This window comes from Mobula birostris, chromosome 10, assembly GCF_030028105.1.
Source record: "Mobula birostris isolate sMobBir1 chromosome 10, sMobBir1.hap1, whole genome shotgun sequence".
Classification (NCBI taxonomy): Eukaryota; Metazoa; Chordata; class Chondrichthyes; order Myliobatiformes; family Myliobatidae; genus Mobula; species Mobula birostris.
Genome location: NC_092379.1, coordinates 48,737,757 through 48,760,630, shown reverse-complemented (window position 1 = coordinate 48,760,630; position 22,874 = coordinate 48,737,757). Strand labels below are relative to the sequence as shown.

Sequence of the window (22,874 nt, the reverse complement as noted above, 5' to 3'; positions counted from 1 at the left end):
CGGAACCCTCTTCCATTGGATGCACGCGTGCCTTTTGGCTCAACCTTGTACCCTTGGCACCCTGAGCTCCCGATCCGCCGATTACCGAAGGAGATTCAGGGATTACTGAACTGCAGAGATTTCTGGGTAAGAATGGCGCAATTGGGGGCGTGTACAATACCTGGCTCTGCTCAATATTTTTATGAGAACTCAAGTTTCCAGTTGAACACAGCAACCTCCTCTGAGCAATATACTCAATGTGAACAGGCAATGGGCAAAGTCAATCTAATCTTGTACTTATCTTTATTTAGAGATACAGTGTGGGGCAGGCCATTCAGACCCAGCAACCCACCGATTTAACCCCAGGGCAATTCACAGTGACCAATTAACCTACTAACCTGTACGTCTTAGGAGGAAACCAGAGCACCCGGAGGAAAGCTACAGTCAAATGAGAAGAACCTACGAACTTTCTTACAGAGGATGTAGGAAATGAACTCCAAACTCTGAGCTGTGATAGCGTCCTGCTAACCGCTTTGCTGACATGGTGCCCCGAGCAGTTAAATCTGACAGAGTTTATTTTCTCTGTCGATGAGCTACTCTCTCATTCATTGCCACCCCGCCTTCCCCACTGTGATTCCCTGCTCCTCATCATATGTTCTTACCCAACCACTGTCCAGAGCCCCAAACCCTGCCCCATGCTCACCCAGGTCTCGTTTCTGACCCCACTCCACTGGACATCTGACTAATGGTTCCCCATTCTGCTGTTAAGTTTAGAGGACAGTGGTTTGTTCGAACAACCCGGATGCGGGAGACGCAGCCCTTGGGAAGTAGTGAAAAGTGACCCACAATGTTGAAAAGAGCAGGGGTAGGGAGGTTAACAATTCTTCCTCCGCCCAGAGACTTGAGGGATATCAGATATAGCTGCAGTCTTCAGTCTGCAGAAGGTCACGCAGGGAATTCAAGGGAAACACCTTTGCCCACAGAGTGGTGGCTAGTTGGAGAGTGAGAGGTGAACAGCAGGGTTGGATGTGAAAGAAATGTCACTGGAACAGAAACACGGACAGGGACCAGGTGGACTGTGTTGGCTCCTAACTGTACACTGGGTGTGTTGCGCATTCACAAAGTACCTGGGACAGAGTTTAAAATAGAACTGATTTATTGGTAACAGGTCCGAATATTAAACTCAGTCTGATAAAAGGTGGATGTCAGAGGGGAGAAACTGCTCCCAGGCCCAGTGACCAGGGTGCAGACGGGGTGTGAGGAGTCGCAGGAACCATTTTGCCGAGCTTGACACCAGCAGTAACTTTTGAACTTGCCTCTGGGTTCAGCCACTGTGAGGTTTAAATATCCAGCAGGCAGCAGAATTAAGTTTTTCCCCCAGCGTGAACACGCCGGTGCTTTACAAGGTTGGATGAGTGATTGAATCCCTTCCCACACACGGAACAGGTGAGCGGCCTCTCCCCTGTGTGAATTCGCTGGTGTGTCTGCAGGCTGGACGACTGAGTGAATCCCTTCCCACAGTCTGAGCAGGTGAACGGCTTCTCACCAGTGTGAACTCGTTGGTGTACCTTCAGTTGAGATGACTGAGTGAATCCCTTCCCACAGTCCAAGCAGGTGAACGGCTTCTCCCCAGTGTGAACTCGCTGGTGTGTCAGCAGATCAGATGACCGGGTGAATCTCTTCCCACAATCAGAGCAGACGTACGGCCTCTCACCAGTGTGAAATCGCTCGTGTGTCAACAGATCTGATGACCGAGTGAATCCCTTCCCACACACAGAGCAGATAAACTGCCTCTCCCCAGTGTGGACTCGCTGGTGTGCCTGCAGGTGAGATGGGTGAGTAAATGCCTTTCCACAGTCTGAGCAGGTGAACGGCCTCTCCACAGTGTGAACTCGCTGATGTATCAGCAGATCAGATGACCGAGTGAATCCCTTCCCACACTCAGAGCAGATGTATGGCCTCTCCCCAGTGTGAAATCGCTCATGTGTCAGCAGATCGGATGAGCGAGTGAATCTCTTCCCACAGACGGAACAGATAAACGGCCTCTCCCCACTATGAACTTGCTGGTGTCTCTGCAGGTGGGACGACTGAGTGAATCCCTTCCCACAGTCTGAGCAGGTGAACGGCCTCTCCCCAGTGTGAACTGACCGGTGTGCCTGTAGGTAGGATGATCGGGTGAATCCCTTCCCACATTCAGAGCAGATGTACGGCCTCTCCCCTGTGTGAACTCGCTGGTGTCTCCGCAGTTCGGATGACTGAATAAACGCCTTCCCACAGTCTGAGCAGGTGAATGGCCTCTCCCCAGTGTGAACTGACTGGTGTGCCTGCAGGTTGGATGACCGGGTGAATCCCTTCCCACACTCGGAGCAGATGTACGGCCTCTCCCCGGTGTGAACTCGCTGGTGCTTCCGTAATTCGGACGACCGAACAAATGCCTTCCCACAGTCGGAGCAGGAGAACGGCCTCTCCTCGGGGTGATCTGGCTGGTGTCTCATCACGTGAGATGAATTAGCTAATCCCTTCCCACACACAGAACTGTTCAGTCTCTCCCTTGTGAACTCACCAGTGTGTCTGCAGGAGGGCTGAGCAAGTGAATCACTTCTCACAGATGGAAATGGAGAACTCTCTCACTGTGGTGTGAACTGGCTGATGTATCTTCAGGCTGGATGACTGAGTATATCCCCTCCCACACAGAGCAGGTGAATGGCCTCTCCCTAGTGTGAACTCACTGGTTTATCTGCAGGTTGGCTGAGTGACAGAATCCCTTCCCACACTGAGAGCAGGTGAATGGTATCTCCCTCTTATCAATTGTCTGACAATTCACCAAGTCAGATGTTAGTCATAGTGAATCCCTTGTAAAATCATTGCAGTTGACGAACTGATCTCTGGTGAACAAGTGCTGGTGTGTTCTCAGCACCCCGGTTCCAGTGGATTTCACTGAGTTAAAACAGAACGTTTCCTTTCAGACACAAAACACAGGTCCAGCTGGGATGAGATACATCGTCATCTCCAAGGATCGATATATCTGATATATCGGTGCTACAAAGGAAATACCTGGTTACTCCTTCAATATCCAGACAGACAGACACAGCAGCGTTGTTGTGTTCCAAATCCTTTGCCGTCTCTAACCTGTAAAAAGATTTACAAAAGACATCAGTGGGTGAAGAACAGCATTTGTGATGAGATAATTTCAGTGTCTGTGGTGAGATCTGACATCACACCATCACCGTGAGGTTCAACTCAAGTTGGAGGAACAACTTGCACTGTAACTGGGCACAGATCAGACTGACATCAAATTCTCTGACTGTTTTATTGTCCGTATCAGAATGGGCCATTTCTGCCCGTCATCAATCTGAGACTTGGCTCAGTTTGCCCCTATCCATCAGTATTATTTCAAGTTCTGGGCTCTGTCCCACAGAGCCACAAAGAGCTGATCCTGGAGACTACATACAGAACCCCGCTGGGACGCAACGTGTTTGGCTGCTCTCTAATGAGCATCTGTAGAAGGACTTGAGTATAGACGTGCAAGGTCCAGCTCTCTTCAGGTTCTGACCCCTCCCCCGCCATTGATGGGAAAGCCAACGGACATGATTGTCTTACTCCATATCTTGTGCATGAGTGCGCGTCCGTAAAGGGACATGGGCATCTGCCTCGGCCCTCCTCAGAGACGTTTCCTGACCGTGGAGGGTGTGTTGTGGGGCCACGAGAGGCTGGGAGAGCCGGTCACTCCTTGGAGTTCAAAACGGCTCACGGTCTCCACTGCTGTGTTGCCAATGTAAAATGGGGCAGCACTTCAGCAACGTGAAAGCCACAGCTCCCTAGTTACCCAGCATAAAGGTCTTTGATTATTTATATTTACCTAGTGATCAGGCCCTTCCAACCCAAAGAGCCGCACCATTCAGCAACCACCCGAGCCGAATCTCAGGACAATTCACAATGACCAATTAACCTACTAACTGGTCTTTGGGAGGAAACCAGAGCACCCAGAGGAAACCCACGCGTTCACGGGGAGGATGTACAAACTCCTTGGACGGCATAAGAACTGAACTCCGACACCCTGTGCTGGCTGCCACACTACCGCGGGGGCCCATACTGATATCGCCAAGAGCTACAGAGAATGGTGCAAGGCACGTTCTCACAGTAACAGCACGGATTGAAGACTGGCTGACTGAGAGTGGGAATAAAGGGGGGTCTTGTCTGGTTGGCTGTCTGTGGTAGTCCACAGGGGTCGGTATTGGGGCCTGTTGCTCTTCATGTTATATGGCAGTAACTTGGATGAAGGAATTGACTTTGTGGCCAAGATTGCGGATGATTCGAAGATAAATGGAAGGGCAGGTGGTCTTCATTAGGACTTATAACTAATTGGGAAATGGGCAAAGATTTGGCAGATGTAGGCCAGTAGGGAAGTGTATGATCATGTACTTTGGTAGAAGGAGTAAGGTGTAGACTATTTTCTAAATGGGGAGAAATTTTTTAAGAAAATTTGTGGTGCGAAGGGAATTGTGAGTTCTCGTGCATGATTCCCGAAAGGTTGAGTTGGTGGTGAGGAAGGCAAATGCAATGTTAGCATTCATTTCGGGAGGACTAGAACAGGAAAACAAGGATGTAATGCTGAGGCCTTATAAGGCATCGGTCAGACCGCACGGAGCGTTACGAGCAGTTTTGAGCCCCCGTGTAAGAAAAAATATGCTGGCATTGGCGAGGATGTTCACGAGAATGATTCCAAAAATGAAAAAGGTTCTAGTATGAGGAGCATTTGATGGCTCTGGGCCTGTACTCTCTGGAGTTTAGAAGAATGAGGGAGGCCTTATTGAAGCCTACTGAATATTGAAATGTCTAGATACAGTGGATGTGGAGAGGATGTTTGTTATAGTGATGGGGGGGGGGTGGTCGGGGACCAGAGGGCACAGCCTCAGAATAGAGGAACGCCCATTTAGAACAGAGGAGAGGAGGAATTTCTTTATCAAGGGGGTAGTGAATCTGTGGACTTCAATGCCACAGGCGGTTGTGGTGCCCAAGATATTGGATATATTTAAAGTGGAGGTGGAAAGGCTGTCGATTAGTCAGGGCATTAAAGGTTGTGGGGAGAAGGAAGGTGAATGGGGTTGAGTGGGATAATAGAATAACAGAGCATACTAAACGGGCCGAATGGCCTAATTCTGCTTCTGTGGTCTTATGGGTAAAAAGGTCCAGAACGAGAGGAGGTAGAACAAAGGCGATTTTCTGAGGAACTAACGCTGCTGAGAGGATTTTTTCATAAGCACTAAGTGACATTTTTATTAATAGAAAAACACTTCTCGAGATTAACTCGGAACCTGAGTTCTGTTCCGCGTTCCTAACCTTGGGTTTACATAGCTGGAGCTCGGCAGTGTCTCCCATTCCCTCTGCCTGCGCTCCCAAACTCTCCCCGTGGACTGTCGGGCAAAGCGCTGGTAGTGTCACCCACAAAGCCTGAGGAAGGCGATGCCCTTCCCTCCTCACGGCCCCGGCGAGAGGCAGGCGCCGCAGACATGGCGCAACACTTTCTCCCACCAGCAGTAAGATCCCCGGAGCTGAGGCAGGGGGAAAGGACCGGGACTGTCCCGGAGTGCGGGGCCGCGGCGTGCCCGGAGCTCGCAGCAATTGCCCCCCCGGTGGGGAAGGGGTTCCTACCTGCCGCCGATCCGCCAGCGCCCTTGATCCGCTGAGCGCATGCGCGTTTTCCCGGAACTATCGGGGACCTTCACGCCTGCGCATTTGACCAATGAGTCCCCACCGGCGAGCTCGGAGTCCCGGACCCCTCTGGGTAAAAGTCACGCACCATTCAAAGTGCCTGCAAGCGCTTGTTCCCCATGTTTCAAAAACTAGCCAGGGTTTTAAATGGAAAACTCCGCAGCTTCTTTAACGCAGCAATATCCCATAAACTTTATACTCAGTATCAACAGGCGTTCCCTGTGTCAAAAGTCGAAGTTCTACCCGCTTACAAGTGCAAAACAAAAGCACAAGGAGTTCTGCAGATGCTGGAAACGTAGAGTAATAACACACAGACGATGCTGGAGGAACTCAGCAGGCCAGGCAGCGTCTACGCAGAGGAAAAAATATCTGAGGCTTCGGGCCAAAACACTTCACCAGCATGGTGAAGGGTCTCAGCCCGAAACGTCGACTGTTCATTCCTCTTCCTAGACGGTGCCTGCCCGGCTGAGTTCCTCCAGCAATGAAACAGTTTCCAAATGTTGATCTTTCATCTGCAGCCCGTACTCCAGGTCTGATTCCCTCCTCTTCCCTTTGTAGACTACTGAGGTCCTTTAACATCTGCCGGGCCATGCTGAGGATGTTCTATGAGTCTGTGGTGGCCAGTGCGATCATGTTTGCTGTTGTGTGCTGAGGCAGCAGGCTGAGGGTAGCAGACACCAACAGAATCAACAAACTCATTCGTAAGGCCAGTGATGTTGTGGGGATGGATCTGGACTCTCTGACGGTGGTGTCTGAAAAGAGGATGCTGTCCAAGTTGCATGCCATCTTGGACAATGTCTCCCATCCACTACATACTGTACTGGTTGGGCACAGGAGTACATTCAGCCAGAGACTCATTCCTCCGAGATGCAACACAGATTGTCATAGGAAGTCATTCCTGCCTGTGGCCATCAAACTTTACCACTCCTTTCTAGATCTTTCTGTCTCTATCTCTGGAGACAGCTTATCCACTGATGTCTACTATAAGCCTACTGACTCTCACAGCTATCTGGACTATTCCTCTTCTCACCCTGTCTCTTGCAAAAATGCCATCCCCTTCTTGCAATTCCTCCATCTCCGCCGCAGCTGCTCTCAGGATGAGGCTTTTCATTCCAGGATGAGGGAGATGTCTTCCTTTCTTAAAGAAAGGGGCTTCCCTTCCTCCACCATCAAATCTGCTCTCAAACACATCTCCCCCATTTCACGTACATCAGCTCTCACTCCATCCTCCCGCCACCCCACTAGGAATATTATTCTCCGTAATTTCCGCCACCTCCAACGGGATCCCACCACAAAGCACATCTTTCCTTCCCCTCCTCTCTCTGCTTTCTGCAGGGATCGCTCCATACGCGACTTCCTTGTCCATTCGTCCCCCCCATCCCTCCCCACTGATCTCCCTCCTGGCACTTATCCTTGTAAGCGGAACAAGTGCTACACATGCCCTTACACTTCCTCCCTCACCACCATTCAGGGCCCCAGACAGTCCTTCCAGGTGAGGCGACACTTCACCTGTGAGTCGGTTGGGGTGATATACTGTGTCCGGTGCTCCCGATGTGGCCTTCTATATACTGGTGAGACCTGACGCAGACTGGGAGACCGCTTTGCTGAACACCTACGCTCTGTCCGCCAGAGAAAGCAGGATCTCCCAGTGGCCACACATTTTAATTCCACGTCCCATTCCCATTCTGATTTGTCTATCCATGGCCTCCTCTACTGTAAAGATGAAGCCACACTCAGGTTGGAGGAACAACACCTTATATTCAGTCTGGGTAGCCTCCAACCTGATGGCATGAACAGTGACTTCTCTAACTTCCGCTAATGCCCCACCTCCCCCTCGTAACCCCTCTGTTATTTATTTATATACACACATTCTTTCTCTCACTCTCCTTTTTCTCCCTCTGTCCCTCTGACTATACCCCTTGCCCATCCTCTGGGTTGCCGCCCCCCCTTGTCTTTCTCCCCGGGCCTCCTCTCCCATGATCCTCTCATATCCCCTTTGCCAATCACCTGTCCAGCTCTTGGCTCCATCCCTCCCCCTCCTGTCTTCTCCTATCATTTTGGATCTCCCCCTCCCCCTCCCACTTTCAAATCTCTTCCTAGCTCTTTCTTCAGTTAGTCCCGACGAAGTGTCTCGGCCTGAAACGTCGACTGTACCTCTTCCTATAGATGCTGCCTGGCCTGCTGCGTTCACCAGCAACTTTGGTGTGTGTTGCTTTACCACTCCTCCCTTGGCAGGTCAGACACCCTGAACCAATAGGTTGGTCCTGGACTTATTTCCAGGCAAGACAATTCCGAATCCACCTGGCCAAACTTCCCTGGATCCCATGCCTTCTGACTCTCTGAATAAGCCCACCGTGCGGAACCTTGTCAACTCCCCCTTTGTGAACTGCTGGGGTTTCAACAGCTCAGGTGATTAAATGTATCTTTTCCCACACCTGGAACAGATGAATGTCCTCTCTCCGGTGTGAACCCTCTGGGATGATTGAGCAAATCCCTTCTCAGACAGAGAGCAGTTCAACTGTCTTAACTCACTGATACGTCTGAATGACTCCCTTCCCACAGTCAGGACAGGTGAACGGGTTCTGTGCAGTGTGAACTTGCTGGTGTATCTTCAGGCTGTTTGATTGAGTACATTCTCTGTTACTCCCTGATGTGAATTTACCAATGTTTCTGCAGATCGGATGCCTGGATGAATCCCTGTGCATGTGTGCGTTCAGTAAACGGTTTCTCTCCAGTGCAGACGTGTTGGTGTATGTGCAGATGCGTTGGCCTGGTTAATCCTTCCACAATGAAAGTCAGTGAGCGACAACTCTCTGCTATCAACTAGCTATTATTTCAGCCTGCTGTGAGTCCCCTTGTCTTTCATCAAGTCAGATGATGGAGTGAAATCCTCCCACACCTAAACCAGTTGAGTGTCTGGTCTCTTTCATAGTCATAGTTTCATAGTCAGACTTTATTGATCCCGGGGGAAATTGGTTTTCATTACAGTTGCACCATAAATAATAAATAGTAATAGAACCATAAATAGTAAATAGTAATATGTAAATTATGCCAGTAAATTATGAAATAAGTCCAGGACCAGCCTATTGTCTCAGGGTGTCTGACCCTCCAAGGGAGGAGTTGTAAAGTTTGATGGCCACAGGCAGGAATGACTTCCTATCACGCTCTGTGTTGCATCTCGGTGGAATGAGTCTCTGGCTGAATGTACTCCTGTGCCCAACCAGTACATTATGTAGTGGATGGGAGACATTGTCCAAGATGGCATGCAACTTGGACAGCACCCTCTTTTCAGACACCACCATCAGAGAGTCCAGTTCCATCGCCACAACATCACTGGCATTATGAATGAGTTTGTTGATTCTGTTGGTGTCTGCTACCCTCAGCCTGCTGCCCCAGCACACAACAGCAAACATGATAGCACTGGCCACCACAGATTCGTAGAACATCCTCAGCATCGTCTGGCAGATATTAAAGGACCTCAGTCTTCTCAGGAAATAGAGACGGCTCTGACCCTTCTTGTAGACAGCCTCAGTGTTCTTTGACCAGTCCCGTTTATTGTCAATTCGTATCCCCAGGTATTTGTAATCCTGCACCATGTCCACCCTGACCCCCTGGATGGGAACAGGGGTCACCGGTACCTTAGCTCTCCTCAGGTCTACCACCAGCTCCTTAGTCTTTTTCACATTAAGCTGCAGATAATTCTGCTCACACCATGTGAGAAAGTTTCCTACCGTAGCCCTGTACTCAACCTCATCTCCCTTGCTGATGCATCCAACTATGGCAGAGTCATCAGAAAACTTATGAAGATGACAAGACTCTGTGCAGTAGTTGAAGTCTGAGGTGTAAATGGTGAAGAGAAAGGGAGACAAGACAGTCCCCTGTGGAGCCCCAGTGCTGCTGATCACTCTGTCGGACACACAGTGTTGCAAGCAAACGTACTGTGGTCTGCCAGTCAGGTAATCAAGAATCCATGACACCAGGAAAGCATCCACCTGCATTGCTGTCAGCTTCTCCCCCAGCAAAGCAGGGCAGATGGTGTTGAACGCACTGGAGAAGTCAAAAAACACGACCCTCACAGTGCTCGCTGGCTTGTCCAGGTAGGTGTAGACACGGTTCAGCAGGTAGACGATGGCATCCTCAACTCCTAGTCCGGGCTGGTAGGCGAACTGGAGGGGATCTAAGTGTGGCCTGACCATAGGCCGGAGCAGCTCCAGAACAAGTCTGTCCAGGGTCTTCATGATGTGGGAGGTCAATGCCACCGGTCTGAAGTCATTGAGGCCGCTGAGGCGCGGCGTCTTCGGCACAGGGACGAGGCAGGACGTCTTCCACAGTACAGGAACCCTCCGGAGCCTCAGGCTCAGGTTGAATACAGGGAAGATATGCTGGTGTGTTCTTGGGGCTCTGGTCCAATTTCAATGAGAAATTAAAACAGAAAACTTCATTTCAGACACAAAGCAGATGTATGTTTCCAGCTGGGAAGAGATTTCACTTCTGTTCTGACAGTGAATATGTTATTAGTACAAAGGTAATCTGCTAACTCCTTCAATGAATTGGACATAATTTTCAAAGTTTATCTCCAGGTGGGTTCATTGTCATATCATCCGACAATGAGCACAAGTTTTGGTTCCTCTTGCTGCAACCTGTGTGCTGTCTTCTCAGAGACCTCCACCTCCACGATCAAGGATTGGTGACATTCTAGTGTGGGTGAACAGCAGAACGGTGTGCTGTTCTGTTTGAGGTTCCCTTTTGCAGTGCATTTGCCTTTTCTTACCCCGTAAGTTTACAAAGTGCATCAATGGGACAACATTGCAGCTAGTTTAATTTTAGTCTCTTCGGTAACATCTGATGTCACACCGTTACAGCCAAGAACAAAACCTCATCTTCTAACTGGGCCCAGTTGAGGCATCCAGATATGGCGTCAAACCTCTGTCTTCCTGTCTGTACCACAGTGGTTTATTCCCTCCCTTCACCAGCCCGTGACTTGGCTCAGTTTGGCTCTCTCCATTAGTATAGCTTCACGTTCTGGGCTTGTCGCACAGACTTACTCCGAGCTCATGGCATTGAGACAGCTGCCTTGCAAGACTTTCTGATTATTTTGACCCTCGAGGCATTTGACAGTGGTAAACTCAGTGACAGTAACGTTTTGAACCTCAAGAGGATGTGATTAGGCTTTCACGTTAGAGAATGACTTTTGTGGTGTGAAGGCTACTGGTGACTTGTTAGCCAGTACGTTATTATGTACCCCAGGAGAATGGTAGAGGAACCTGGCAGAAGGTCAGAACCAGAGGACATTGAATAAAGGTGATTTTCTAAAGGAGCAAAGGTGATGGAATGATTTTGTTTCTTTCTGTACATCACTAAGTGACATTTGAATTCACGGTGAGGTAGATCCAGTACTTTTTAATTTCAGTCTCAATTATGTTCTTATCTCCCAAAATTTGGATATCAGATCATTCTTGAGATCCCACTATTATCCAATTTTCACTCTACGATTCAATAAGCAGAATTCACAGCAGAATTATAATCCGGTCTAACATCACTTACTTGTATGTCCTGAGGTCTGTTGCTTTGAGGCAGATGTTGTCACAGTGGGGTGTTGGGAACGGACCCAAATGCGAGACACAGACACTGAAGTACAAGGAACAGGACTTGACTAGAGTAGGAACGTGACAGGATACAGACAAGGAGCAGGGACAAGAACGTAGGCTTGGGCTAGGGCATGGACAGGACAGGGAACCCGGACAAGGAACTATGCACTAGGAGCCTGGGCTTGGGCTCCGAGCCAGAGACTGGACAAGGACCCAGAACCTAGGTCTTGCCTCAGGCTCGGGCCCCAGAACCAGGCAAGGACATGACATGACTACGAGACAGGAAGTGGCTGGGGTCTAGAGGCTTGGGGCTGCAGGCTGCGGTCTTGGTCTTGAGGCATGGAGGCTGGGATTCTTGGAGCCTGTCTTGGGATCTTCGAGGCTTGGGTTCTTGGAGCTTGGCTTGGAATCTTTGAGGCTTGGGTTCTTGGAGCTTCTCCCGGGCAGGACGCGGAATTCCTGGGCAGGACATGGAACTTCACCCCACAGAGGCAAGGATAGGGAGGGACAGACCCAACCGCAGGGTAACGGCAAACAGCCTGCTTACCCGATGGAGGCAAGGGACAGGAAGGAACAGACCCAACCGCAGGGTAACAGCAATCGGCCTGGCTGACCCAACGGAGGCAAGGGACTGGAAGGGACAGAACTAACCGGAGGGTAATGGAAATTACAGCCTGGCTTACCCAACAGAGGCAAGGACAGGAAAGGAGCTCAGGCCGGGGTGGCTCTGAATCTCAGGACAGCAGCAACCTAGACTGGCTACAGAAATGGCCGAATCCATACCACGATGACTGCTCTGACAAATGGCAACAAGGCTCCATGAAGCGGTGGTCCTCCAACCAGGCCTAGAGATCACGAATGGTTTCACTAGCCTTCCCTCAGCAGGTTGCTCCAAGGAGGACTGACGAAACAAACCAGCAGCCCCCACTCAACCCCAAGGCTACTTATATTCCAAGCCCCAAGATGGGAATCAGGTGCCTATGCTTATCTCAATCAAAACAAGGGACAACTGGAAGACCCGGAGTCCTGAGTCCACGGACCTTACCGTGACCCGGAATGCGGACTTCACGGACCAGACCATGACAGTTGTACAATGGAAAGACATTTTGAAAACTTCAAATTACAAAAGAAATAAGAGGTGCTAAAATAGGATACTGAGGTAATGTTCAGACAGTTCCATTACCTGTTTGTAAATTGTTGAGTATGGGTCTTTGTGCTTCTGTACCTCCTCCCTGATGACAGTAACAAGAAGAGAGCATGGATAGGGTGCTCAGTAGTGTTTGAAATATGCCTTCATAGATTTTCAGGCAAGATTAGGTCAAAAGTATATTTTTGGCCAATGTCCCAAATCGTTGAATTTGGATAGCTGGTGCTCAGCAGTGTCTGGGATGTTGATGGAGAAGGCTTTTGGCGTGGTGATTTGTATAAGTCAAGATACTTGGTACAAAAGTTGGGAAGTCAAGGTGCGTTGGTACTGGATGCTGGTGAGGCCACCTGTCATAGGGATGATGACATTAAACAAGCAAGAACATTACTGCTTTGCCAAGACAACCTCTCCCTATGACTCAAGTCCTGGCAATATTCTCGATCATCCTTTTCTGCACTCCTTCCAGTGTAAATACATTTGTCCTGGAACAGGCTGATCAAAATTGTACACACTATTTCAAGTGTGGCTTCAAGCAAATGCAAATTCAAATTTGGCACCACGTGCAAAGATGCGAACACACCTAGGGAGTAAATATGATATCATTTCGATATCACTTCTCCTCCCCTCAATCATGTTCTGGGTATGTCCTACAGCACCGCAAAGAGTACATTATATTACACGACTACTCTGGAGACCTCCTAATTAGTCTGACTGCCCCACCCCTACCCCAGGCATTGAACTCATCGATGACAATGTCAGTGAATATGAAGGGGGGGACACTAGACTTTCTCACTGGGATTGTTAACCTGTGGAACTTTTGCATGTGGGATTGTTAATGTGGACCATTTGGGACCCAGAACAAAAGTATTCGATATTATGTACCCAGAAAGGATAAGACAAATCAGAACCAAAGGAGAGCGAACAAAGGCAATTTTCTAATGAACCAAAGCTGATGCACGCATTTCGATTTTTTTTTTTCGATTCAGTGCTAATTGACATTTTAATTGAGAGGAAGATCGACCCAGTACCTTCCTTTAGGCCTCAGTATCAACTAAGCATGTTACCTACCATGATTGGGACATCTGCTGGTTCCGGACATCGAACCTGATCTGAATACTCAGCTTGTGTTTCAGTTTGCATAAACCACTCATCAACTTGTCGGGAAGACATTGAAGTCCTGATGGGAGGATCAGAGATTGAGAGGGTCAGTAACTTTAAATTTCTGCATGCCACTATCTCAGAGGATCTGTCCTGGACCCCTGGTATAACTATAACTACAAAAAAACCACGACAGCACCTCAATTTCCTTAAGTGTCTGCGGTGATTTGGCATGTTATCAAAAATGTTGACAAACTCCTATAGACGTGTGGTGGAAAGTGTGCTGACTGGCGGCATTATGGACTGGTATGGGAACACCAGTGGCTTTGAACAGAAAATCCTACAAAAGGTAGTGGATTTGGCCCAGTACATCATGGATAAAACTCTCCCAACCATTGAGCACATCTACATGAAACGGTGTCACAGGAAAGCAGCATCCATCATCAAGGATCCTCATCACCCAGGCCACGCTCTTTTTTTTTCACCGCTGCCATCAGTTAGAAGATACAGGAGCCTCAGGACTGGAAAAATAGCTTTTCCCTGGAGCTATAATTGCTCTGAACCGATCGACCAAGCATCATCCATAAATTTGTTGTATTGCCACTTTAATACTGGTTTTATGGCTGTGGTGCATCTGAGTTGTGCTTTTGTACTGCTGGACATTGCTTGTACTGGCTGGTTACTCGATTTTATTTATTGTTTATTTATTTTATTTGTTGCTTTATAGCAAACTCACTTTCGCTGTATTGGTGCATGACAAATTGTACTATGCAATGACAATAAAGATATTTCAAATTTCAGAACAGTTATTACCCTTCAACTATCGGGTTCTTGAACAAAAGGGGATAACTACACTCATTGATTGAAATAGATCACCAATGATCTCACTTTATGGACGCTTTATCTTGTTATTTCATGCTCTCCTTATGTATTTATGTTTGCATTTCAACAGTTTGTTGTCTTCTCTGCTCTTGCTCTTCCATTGATCCTGTTTACAGTTACCGTTCTATAGATTTGCTGAGTATGCCCGCAGGAAAAAGAAACTCAGGCTTGCATGTGATGAAATTTTACTTTGAACTTTGACGAGTACTTCATCTCTCAAATAATTACAGATGCAAGTAGTTCATTTAAGATCTCCCCCACTCCATGCAAAGATGACAATATACATCTTCAAGAGAACTAATTTTGTCCCTTTTGCTCTTAATAGATCTAGAGAATACCTTGGGATTCTCCTTCATCTTGTCTGATAGAACAATTCTCTGTTTTCTTTTAGCCATCCTATTTCTTTCCTAATTGTCCTCCTGCATTTCATGTATGCCTCAAATACCTCATTTGCTCCTTGCTGCCTTCACCTGCTATGCACATCCTTCTTCTTCGCCAGGGCCTCAACATCTCTGGAAAACCAAGACACTGCACCCTTTTCACAAAACCACAGTCCTAGACCTCTTAACCACGACTTTTATTCTGACAAGAATATACGACCTCTGCACTCTCCAAAGTTCACTTTTGAAGGCTTCCCACTTACCAAGCACACCTTTGCCAGAAAACAACTTACTCCAATCCATACTTTTCAGATCCATTCTGATACCATCAAAACGGGCCTTCCTCCAATTTAGAACACTCACCCGAGGAGCAGACCTATCATTATCTATAATTATCTGAAAGCTAATGGAATTATGATTATTGGATCCAAGTGTTCCACCATAGACACTTCTGTCACCTACTTTGTCTCATTCCCTAATAGCAGATCCAGTATTTTTAAACAGACAAAAATTGTTCATGATAAAAGTATTATAAAGAATTCAATGTATTTTCATTTATTTACATTCCTAGTCAATGTTTCGATGCTGTTCTATTACATTCATACACATCAACAGCACTGCTTCTATTCATGTGGCGCCCTGGGGTGGTACACTGCGACAATAATCCAGGCTCTCCCTCCCCCAACCTGGCCCCTCCCTCTCCAAAAGGAGAAGAACCCCAAGCAGTGGTCCTTTCCCACCGAGTTTGTGGTGGCTTCAGTGTGTCCCTCAGCGTGCATTCCTGCAGCCTGGTAGCATTCCTCCATGGGCATCACGGGGAGAGCAATTGGTGATGATTGGGTAGCAGGCCCTGATATTCAGCTGTGTGTGTGTGAGTGTGTCCGTCCCTGTGGACAGCCTGTAGATCAGAGATTTCTCTGTCGTGTAGCTGCTGCTCAGGATGAATCATGGCACCAGTCCTTTCGTCTTTCTCCGCAACCCTTTTTGCAAAACCACAGTCCGCAAAGGAGGGAAACCTCTGACTTTTACCCACTGTGGTCGTCCGCGGGCAGCGCGATGTGGGAGCGATGCTGTGGGCATGCAGGAAGGATCTGACTGGGAGGGTCCCTCTAACCACCAGCCAGTCAAGGTCCTGGTGCCTGGTGATGGGGCATTTTGCCAGATGGTCTGGACAGTCTGCTCAGGAAACCACACCTCTGCGTCCATCGAGTCCTTCTCCAGCACTGTCTGCAGGATGTTCTGCGCTGACCAGGCCTGGTGGACATGGTCAAAGGTGAGGGTCCAGAAGAACTTTTTTATGAAGGACAGGTAGTCCCGAAATGTCCAGTTGACCGGAACGTTGCGTGGTATCGGGGCCAAACCCATCCTTTGCAATACCAGGGACAGATAGAACCTTGGCACATAGTGGCACTTGGTGCCCATGTATTTAGGTTCCACGCACACCCTGATGCAGCCACACGCGAAGGTGGTCATTAGAGTAAGAGTACTTTTTCTCCCCCATTGTCCAGGGACTCGTGCATTGTGACCCATCTGATCCACTCCATCTTGGATCTGCAGATGAACCGAAGACAGCTCAGGTGATTCCCAAGCTGGAGAAGTGGGGAACGGGCCACACCTGCAGCCCCGAGAACACCTCACATCTGATGACCAGGTTCTTCCCAGTTATTGGTAGAGAGTACCCTCCCCACTATCCCATTTTCCGTTTCACATTCCCAGTTCACTCCAGCCAGTTCTTGGTGCAAGTCCCGGTCCCTCCAAACCAGATCCCAAGCAGCTGCACTCTCTCTAGTTGGGACCTCTAAATATTGAGGAAGGAAATTTCCCTGAGCACATTTGATGAACTGTATCCCATCCGGCCCTTTCACAGTATGGGAGTCCCAGTCAATATGTGGAAAGTTAAAATCACCTACTATCACAACCTAATGTTTCTCACACCTGTCTGCCAACTCTCTACAAATCTGCTGCTCTAAATCCCACTGACTATTGGGTGGTCTATAATACAATCCCATTAATGTGGCCATCCCTTTCTAATTCCACATTTACACCCATATAGCCTCAGTAGACGACCACTTCAGTTAGTTCTGTCTGAACACTGCCGTGACATTTTTCCTGACTAGTTCTGCCACCCCTGCTGTCCTTCAATTTAGCAGCAACTCCCTGAACTCACATTGTAGGATGAACTCACCCCTCTACCCATGTTATTGGTACCAACGTGGACCATGACTTCTGGCTGCTCACCCTTCCACTCAAGAATGCTACGGACTCGATCCAAGATACCCCTGACCCAGGCACCCGGGTAGCAACATACCATCTGGGGATCTCATTGCCAATCTTCTTTGTTCACAGTGACCGACTAACCCATGTGGGAGGGAGAAGCCCCCGGGCAAAACCCACGGGGCTGCAGGAAGAACGTGCGAACTCCACACACTCTGCACCTCCCATGACAGCTACCTCCAACCGCACAGTCGACCACAGAGTCTGAGATACCAACGTGTTACCCCTCACCTCCACACAGACCACCTCCCGCGTATATCAACACATGCTCTCCTGAGTTTTGACCATCACATGTCAAGGGACACCCACAGAGAAACGCTGCTCGAGGCAGACTCAGCCAACCGGACATACAAATACATAAATGCACACGAGATTCACAAGCCAAGAAAAATTCTCCCCGAGCACACAGGGACACCCGCACATACAATATAGACACACAGACCGACCTATGCACACTGCACATGCAAACACACACTCTATCTCTTACTCTCTCCCTCTCTCATACACAAACACAGAAAAATTCCCCTATGCACATAGACACACCCATGCACAAACGACCCCACACATGCACAAAGACTCACATGACTCTCAAACACAGTAAAAATATCCCTGTACGGACAGACACACCCACACACAATACTCCGCCCACACTCCATAGACAACAGATATAACTACACAGGAAAAAAACAAGGAACACGATAGAATCAATGATAGACTGCACCCAACAGGACGGATAAACAACTAACGTGCAAAAGACAACAAACGATGCAAAAATAATAATTATAATTAATAAATAAGTAATAATTATTATAATATCAGATGAAGACTCCATAGCTTGTGGGACATTTCAGTAATGAGATGAGTGAAGATGAGTGAAGCTATAGCTTCTCATTCAAGAGCCTGATCGTTGAGGGGTAATAACTGTTCCTGAACCTGGTCCTGAGCCTCCTGTACCTTCTTCCTGATGGGAAAAAGAGAAGAGAGCATGGCCTAGATGGTGGGGGTCCTTGATAATGGATGCTGCTTTTCTGCAACAGCGCTCCATGTAAGTGTTGGGGAGGGCATTACCCGTGATGGACTGGACCGTATCCACTACTTTTTGTAGGATTTTCTGTTCCAGGGAATTGGTGTTTTCATTCCAGGCAGTGATGCAACTAGTCAATATACTCTCCACCACATATCTACAGAAGTTTCAGATGCCATGCTGAATCTTGGCAAACTTCTAGGAAAGTAAAGGGACTGTGGTGCTTTCTTCATAATGGCTCATGTGCTGGACCCAGGGCAGACCCTCTGAAATAGTAACACTGAGAAATTTGAAGCTGCAAACCCTCTCCTCGTCTGACGAGGACTGGCTCATGGATCTCTAGTTTCCTCCCCCTGAAGTCAATAATCAGCTCCCTGGTCTTGCTGACATTGAGTGAGAGGTTGTTGTTATGACACCACTCGGCCAGATTTTCAATCTCCCTCCTACGTGCTGATTCATCATCACCTTCGATTCAGCCAACGACAATGGTGTCATCAGAAAGCTGAAATATGGCATTGGAGCTGTGCTTCAACTCATAACTGTAGAGCGAGTAGCGCAGGGGCTGAGCTCACAGCCTTGTGGTGCACCTGTGCAGATGGAGATCGTGGAGATGTTATTGCCAATTCACACTGACTGGGGTTTGCAAGTGAGTAAAGCGAGCACAAAGAGATACTCCGAATTCTGGATCATATCCCTACCACAGCAACACCCCCCCCCCCAGCCCCTCAGATCAACCCCACTCACACACATCACCACTACCCCCACACGTCAGTCAGTGCACCCCCACACATCTCCTCACGCAACACTACACACCTCCCCTCCCACATCACTCACCCTGCCCCCATACATCACCTTTCCACCCCCCAAAAACTCCTATGATACTCTTAGTCCTCCCGCCCATTCTCCCCAAAATGGCAGCACAAAATGGAGGCTGACCTTTCGAAACTCCTGTCATCAGCTGGTCTGAATCATTCTTCAGTATCCTCACACTGATACAACCTGGTCTTCTGAATTCCCCGTTCAATCCAAGTTCAGGTCTAATTGTCATGCGAACTCTCTCAAACGAGCCAGCGTTCGCTTGGGGCCAAGGTGCAAAACAGAGATCCAACAGTCACTCACAGGACACAGCACATTTAACCATGACAGCAGAAGAGCAGACAGTTACAAAGAGTAATATTGAAGAAGAACTACAGCCCATCCCCGAGTGTCATGCACCGTAGATTGATGGTACATTCCATGTTGATGCGAAGCCACATTTCTGCAAGAACAGCTCGCAGGAGTTCCTCGTATCGCACGATGCAGCCACAGGCGAACGCAAACCAGCTTGCCTTCCCAGGAGCGAACACCGATGGGGAAGGGCCAGCCACCAACCCAGCGTGGAACGCAGCGGCGCTGGGCCCGCCCCGGCGTCACCTTCTTCGGTCGCCGCGACAGGCGACCCCGGGGCATGAATAAGGATCTGGTCGGCGAGGCGAGCGAGTCCAAGCATCTCCCCCGCGCCGTCGGTCTCGTCAATGAGGCAGCGAGTCGGACTCGCAGCATTCTGCAGTACCTGCGACCACAATAAAAACGTTCAAGATGATCACCTGCACTATTCGCTGGACCGCGCACCGCCACTGACGCCTTCTTCCCGGGTGCCTGAAGCCGGCTGCAAACGGTGTATGAAACAGCTTGCAAGTGCTGTACTGTGTTCTTAATATCCAGCGCTCTCTCGCGATCGTGAAAAAGACGTGAAGGATAATCGTTCCCATCTTTGGTCGGACCCCCAGAGGCCGCTCCGTCGGAGCTCAGCTCTATCCTACGGGAACACACACACACACACACACACACACACACACACACACATATACACACACCAAATCACCGCCACTCCCCCCAGACACATCAACCCCTCCCCAAACATCACCTCACACACACACACATATACACAAACCAAATCACCGCCACTCCCCCCAGACACATCAACCCCTCCCCAAACATCACCTCACACACACACACATATACACACACCAAATCACCGCCACTCCCCCCAGACACATCAACCCCTCCCCAAACATCACCTCACACACACACACACACACACACACACACACACACCACCGCCACTCCCTCCAGACACATCAACCCCTCCCCAAACATCACTTCACACACACACACACATACACTCACACACACGCACACACACTCACACACTCTCTCACAACACACTCACACACACACACTCGCTCACACACACAGATACACTCACACACACACACAACACACTCACAGTCACACACACTCACTCACACACACTCACTCACACACACACACACACACACGCACACACACTCACACACACACACTCACACATCACTCCACCTCGCACGCATCACCATTCCAACCCCAAGTTCCTCAGTTCAGCCTTCTCCTACATGGCAACGCGAGACAAATGGGTCTTGCCAGCGACGCAGCCGTGCGCGAACAGCTCCACGTCCCACCTGTACCCAGGCCGGCAGAAGCGTTCACGCAGCCTGCCCAAAGTCTGTGCAGCTCCGAGATGGCCGGCCCCCGGTCCCCCAGCCAGCCGTGCACCGACCGCAGCGTCATGGCGCGGAGCCCCCGGGGGACCACCAGCTGCAAGAGTCTGTCACCATCCGACAGCTGCCACCGCCGAAACAGCAACCGGTCGCGCACCTCCTGTGTTTCCCATTGCGAGTACAGGGCTTTGGTCTCTGGATCCGGGGCGGAGACCTCTGCCCACTCCGGCTGTCGTCCCTCACTCAGCCATTCCCTCACCTGGGCCAACACGGGATGGTTCACCTGCTCGCTGGTGGGGAGGTCGTCGCTGGCCGTCACCTGAAGCGCCATCACCGTCGCTTGCTCCTGATTCAGCTGTGTTGCATTGGGCGGCTGCCGGGTGTGCTGCACCGCCCCGGGCTGCTGTGAAACCGGCGGTGATTGTTGTCCCCGGTGGGACCGCTTCCTGGAGCTGCCCTGCCAGAGAGCCACGGCTTCAGCGTCGAGGTAGATTGTTGCCCCCGACACACCCCCACGGGCCCTCCAGCGGGGCAGCAGGTCCAGACCAATGATGCAGGACTCTCGGATGTCGGCGAGCCACACCTCGTGCTCCACCGTGTTTCCCCACACAGCCTTCTCTTCGCTCGCATGGCCACACAGTCACCGGTGACCATAGCCAACTGGACCGCCGTCGTTGTCCACCCAGGCAGGGATGGCTGGTCCATGTTGGGGAGAACACCGGGACAGATGATAGTGATGTCTGACCCCGTGTTCACCAACGCACGGCATCTGATGCAGTCCCCACATACAGGCCTTGCTCTTCACCCAAACGGCCCATCTGGAGGGGTTCTGCTGGAGGACTCGGGCGGCGCTGCCCGCTCAGCGTTTCCCGATGGCTACTCTGAGCTGAGGCGTGGTGCTGGTGCGGGATAATCCCGGGCGAAATGACCTACCTCACCGCACCGGTAGCAGAGGTCGTTTCGTGGCCCGTGGCGGGGTCGGCGCGGCACTGATCAGGCCTATCTCACGGGTTCCTCCTCGTCAGTTTCTTCCTCACCCTCGGTGACACAAACCCCCGGGTTCGTTGCGTGGAGGGGGGGCGATGCTGGAACACTTTGGGGGGCTAAAATTACTTGTGCCCTCTCCGCCTCGGCCCGCGCCTCGTCTAGCGATGACGGCGACGTCAGGCGAACATGCTGCCGAAGGAGCTCCGGCGGCAGCGGCTTTACGAAGGCGTGGAGGGCAAGCTCTACCTGGGCCGCGGGAGAGAACTCGGGGCAGCCACAAATGCAATTTAACACAAGAACAATAAACAGTACTGGTTATTAGAAATGCAGGGACGAGCTGCCGACTACGTCCCCCCCCCCCCCAAGCGTCACAATATCTTTCCCCAAATTCCTCTTAATTCCCCAAATCTCCATTTGATACTGCTTCACTTCCCTGGATCACCACTGTTCGATTTTCTGAAGATTTTCCAAGCCCCACGTAATTCCAACACAATTCCTCAAATCCCCATTCCCTACCCGAATTCCCACTGCTCGGCGGCACGGTGGTCAGCACAGCGCTGTGTGGTGTAATTCCCGCCGCATCCTGTGAGGTGAGGGGTCCATGCATTCTCCCAGTGCCCGCGTGGACGTGCCAGTCCGTAGGTTAACTGGGCATTTGAAATTGTCCTGTGACTAGGCTATGGTTAGATGGGGGGGGGGGGCGGTTGCTGGGGTTTGCTGGGTGCTGAGTGGATGTTGTTGCTAGGTGCTGGGTGGGGGTTGCTGGGTGTTGTGTTGGGGGTTATTGCTGGGGGTTGCTGGGTGCTGGGTAGGGGGTTGTTTCTGGGTGCTGGGTTGTTGCTGGGCGGTGCGGCTCAAAGAGCCGGAAGCGCCTGTTTCACGCTATCTCAATAAATAACTAAATACATCATGAGGCCTTGAATAACAATTTAATCATAATTCTCTGCATCTCCATTTTAATAGCAAAGTAACTTCGAATGTAGCAATGAACCCCTCATAATCTGAACAACATTACCCGAAGCAACACACAAAAAAATCCTGCAGGAACTCATTCGGTCAGGCAGCGTCTTAAGACTTTTTGGCAAAGATGTCGACTGTTTATCCCCCTCCAAAGATGCTATCCGACCCGCTGAGCTCCTCCAGCATTTTGTATGAGGGTTTCCGGTAGCAGCGGAAACTCTGGTGTTTTCAAATAGTCAAATCGTCACTGAATCGCAAAGCTCTGAGTGTCCATTTTCGCTCAATTCAACTCCGTGCCCAAAGCCTCTGATACATCCTGCCGCT

The 22,874-nt window shown here is 49.9% G+C and overlaps 1 protein-coding gene across 1 annotated transcript in view; it reads right to left on the bottom strand.

Moving 5' to 3' along the window:
* Positions 1-1,117: 1,117 nt before the first annotated feature.
* LOC140203669 (uncharacterized) overlaps positions 1,118-22,874 on the bottom strand; it is a 93,835-nt gene continuing 72,078 nt past the window's right edge. The window contains exons 7-14 of the mRNA XM_072269717.1: positions 21,641-21,836; positions 20,527-21,221; positions 19,456-19,636; positions 15,820-16,375; positions 8,224-8,361; positions 5,632-5,760; positions 3,034-3,108; positions 1,118-2,601 (exon numbers count right to left, since the gene is read on the bottom strand). Coding sequence (XP_072125818.1) covers positions 1,344-2,601; positions 3,034-3,108; positions 5,632-5,760; positions 8,224-8,361; positions 15,820-16,375; positions 19,456-19,636; positions 20,527-21,221; positions 21,641-21,836 — 3,228 coding nt within the window. The 3' untranslated portion in view covers positions 1,118-1,343. The remainder of the gene's footprint in view (positions 2,602-3,033; positions 3,109-5,631; positions 5,761-8,223; positions 8,362-15,819; positions 16,376-19,455; positions 19,637-20,526; positions 21,222-21,640; positions 21,837-22,874) is intronic.